General features: G+C 45.5%; 1 protein-coding gene across 1 annotated transcript in view; it reads left to right on the forward strand.

Moving 5' to 3' along the window:
* NDUFS4 (NADH:ubiquinone oxidoreductase subunit S4) overlaps positions 1–1,949 on the forward strand; it is a gene marked incomplete at its 5' end in the record, with an annotated part of 38,371 nt that overhangs the window by 17,530 nt on the left and 18,892 nt on the right. Inside the window, one exon of the mRNA XM_015562610.1 lies at positions 1,026–1,198. Within this exon, the coding sequence (XP_015418096.1) occupies positions 1,026–1,198 (173 nt within the window). The remainder of the gene's footprint in view (positions 1–1,025; positions 1,199–1,949) is intronic.

Consider the following 1,949-nt stretch of genomic DNA (forward strand, 5'->3'; position numbering starts at 1 on the left):
AGCTGCACCTAGGGATTGGGCCTGCCCTCTGCCACCCGGGAGCAGGCCTAAGCAAGCAGGTCGTTATCTCCCGAGGCGTCCCAACCTGCTAGAGGGCACAGGCCGGGCTGAGAGACCTCCCCTTCCCCCCGAGTGCACAAATTTTTGTGCACCGGACCGCTAGTAGTAATATAAAGATACAAAATGTTGAATAATAAGTGAATATGACAGATTACAAAACTATACTGAATTCAAAGAGGAAATAAGTATTGAGGACTCTCCCGAAGCTGAGTCCTTTGCAAGCTCTCGAGTTGAGGAATATGTTTCAGAAAGCCATTAGATGTAATTATGCTGGAAATTCCGTTTCTTTGAAGTGAACTTGACAATTAACATGGTCAGTTAAACCCTCGTCGGTGTGGCTCAGTTAGTTGAGCCTCATCCCATGCACCAGAGGTTGCTGGTTTGATGCCAGGTTAGGGCACATGCCCAGGGTTGAGGCTCCATCCCTGGTGATGGTTCTGTACAAGGCAGGGTGTGATGTTTCTCTCTCAAACTGATGTTTCTTCCTCTTTTTCCCTCTCCCTTCCTCTCTAAAAATCAATAAAAATGTATCTTAAAAACATACTCACATCTTTAAAAGTATGTACCAATTGCACTCATTTTGTTTTAATTTTACTCTCTATAAAAATACTTTTTTACAAATTTAAGCAAGTATTACAGGTGCATATTTGTGTAAATATTTATGTGGATCATTTTTATAGTTCCTCCAAACACAAGTTTTGACAACGTAACCACACTTAATTACTGGAGCAGGTAGAAAGGTACTGTGTTAAGCAGAGGATTGGTTGAGAGCTAAAATAACTTTAAAGAATTGTGTTTTTAATCTGTGGGTAGAAAGACTAGTTGAATCAGAGATACACTTACTGTTTCCCAATACATATTGCAGCACTAAGTATTTATACTAGTCCTTTGGTCCATAGCATTGATTAGAGCGGTCCTACAAGTAAGCACTAGTTATCACAAACATGTTTGCGTGTTTTCTGTAGGACATCACTACCTTAACTGGCGTCCCCGAGGAGCACATCAAAACCCGGAAAGTCAGGATCTTCGTTCCTGCGCGCAACAACATGCAGTCGGGGGTGAACAACACCAAGAAGTGGAAGATGGAGTTCGACACCAGGGAGCGCTGGGAGAACCCTTTGATGGGCTGGGCATCCACGTGAGTGCTTCGGTTTCACTTGCATATCTTTTCAGCTCTTTTTCTATGTAGATTTTCCTTTTAAACATACTGATTTTAACACTCCTGCATGTACACTGCTTTTTGTGTAGTTTTGTGTAGATATCAGTGCGTTCTATGATGTAGACATATCTATCTATATAAAAGCCTAAGTGACCATTATGAGCAGTACGATCGGTCGACCGGTCACTATGGTGTGCACTGACCACCAGGGACAGACGCTCAACACAGGAGCTGCCCCCTGGTGATCAGTGCACTCCCACAGGAGGAAGGCTGCTCCGCCAGAAGCCGGGCTCACGGCTGGCGAGCGCAGCTGCAGTGGCGGAGCCTCTCCCGACTCGACCCTGTGGCAGCGGGCAGTGGCTGCAGGCACAGCAGGCCGGATGACTGCAAGCAGTGCGGCACCTGGCCCAGCTTGGGCTCCGCCCTGGCAGCCTGCGGGGATCAGGCCTAAATTGTCAGTCGGACATTCCCCAAGGGGTCCCACATTACAAGAAGGAGCAGACCAGGCTGAGGAACTCCTGCCCCTCCACTCCCCCTTCCCCTGTACACGAATCCATGCACTGGGCCTCTAGTTTATATATAATATACCTGTTTAATATTCATATATTAAACCATAGACCAGTGATGGCGAACCTATGACACGCGTATCAGACGTGACATGCGAACTCATTGTTTTGGTTGATTTTTCTTTGTTAAATGGCATTTAAATATATAAAATAAATATCAAAAA

This window comes from Myotis davidii, unplaced genomic scaffold (genome assembly GCF_000327345.1).
Source record: "Myotis davidii unplaced genomic scaffold, ASM32734v1 scaffold496, whole genome shotgun sequence".
Taxonomy (NCBI): Eukaryota; Metazoa; Chordata; class Mammalia; order Chiroptera; family Vespertilionidae; genus Myotis; species Myotis davidii.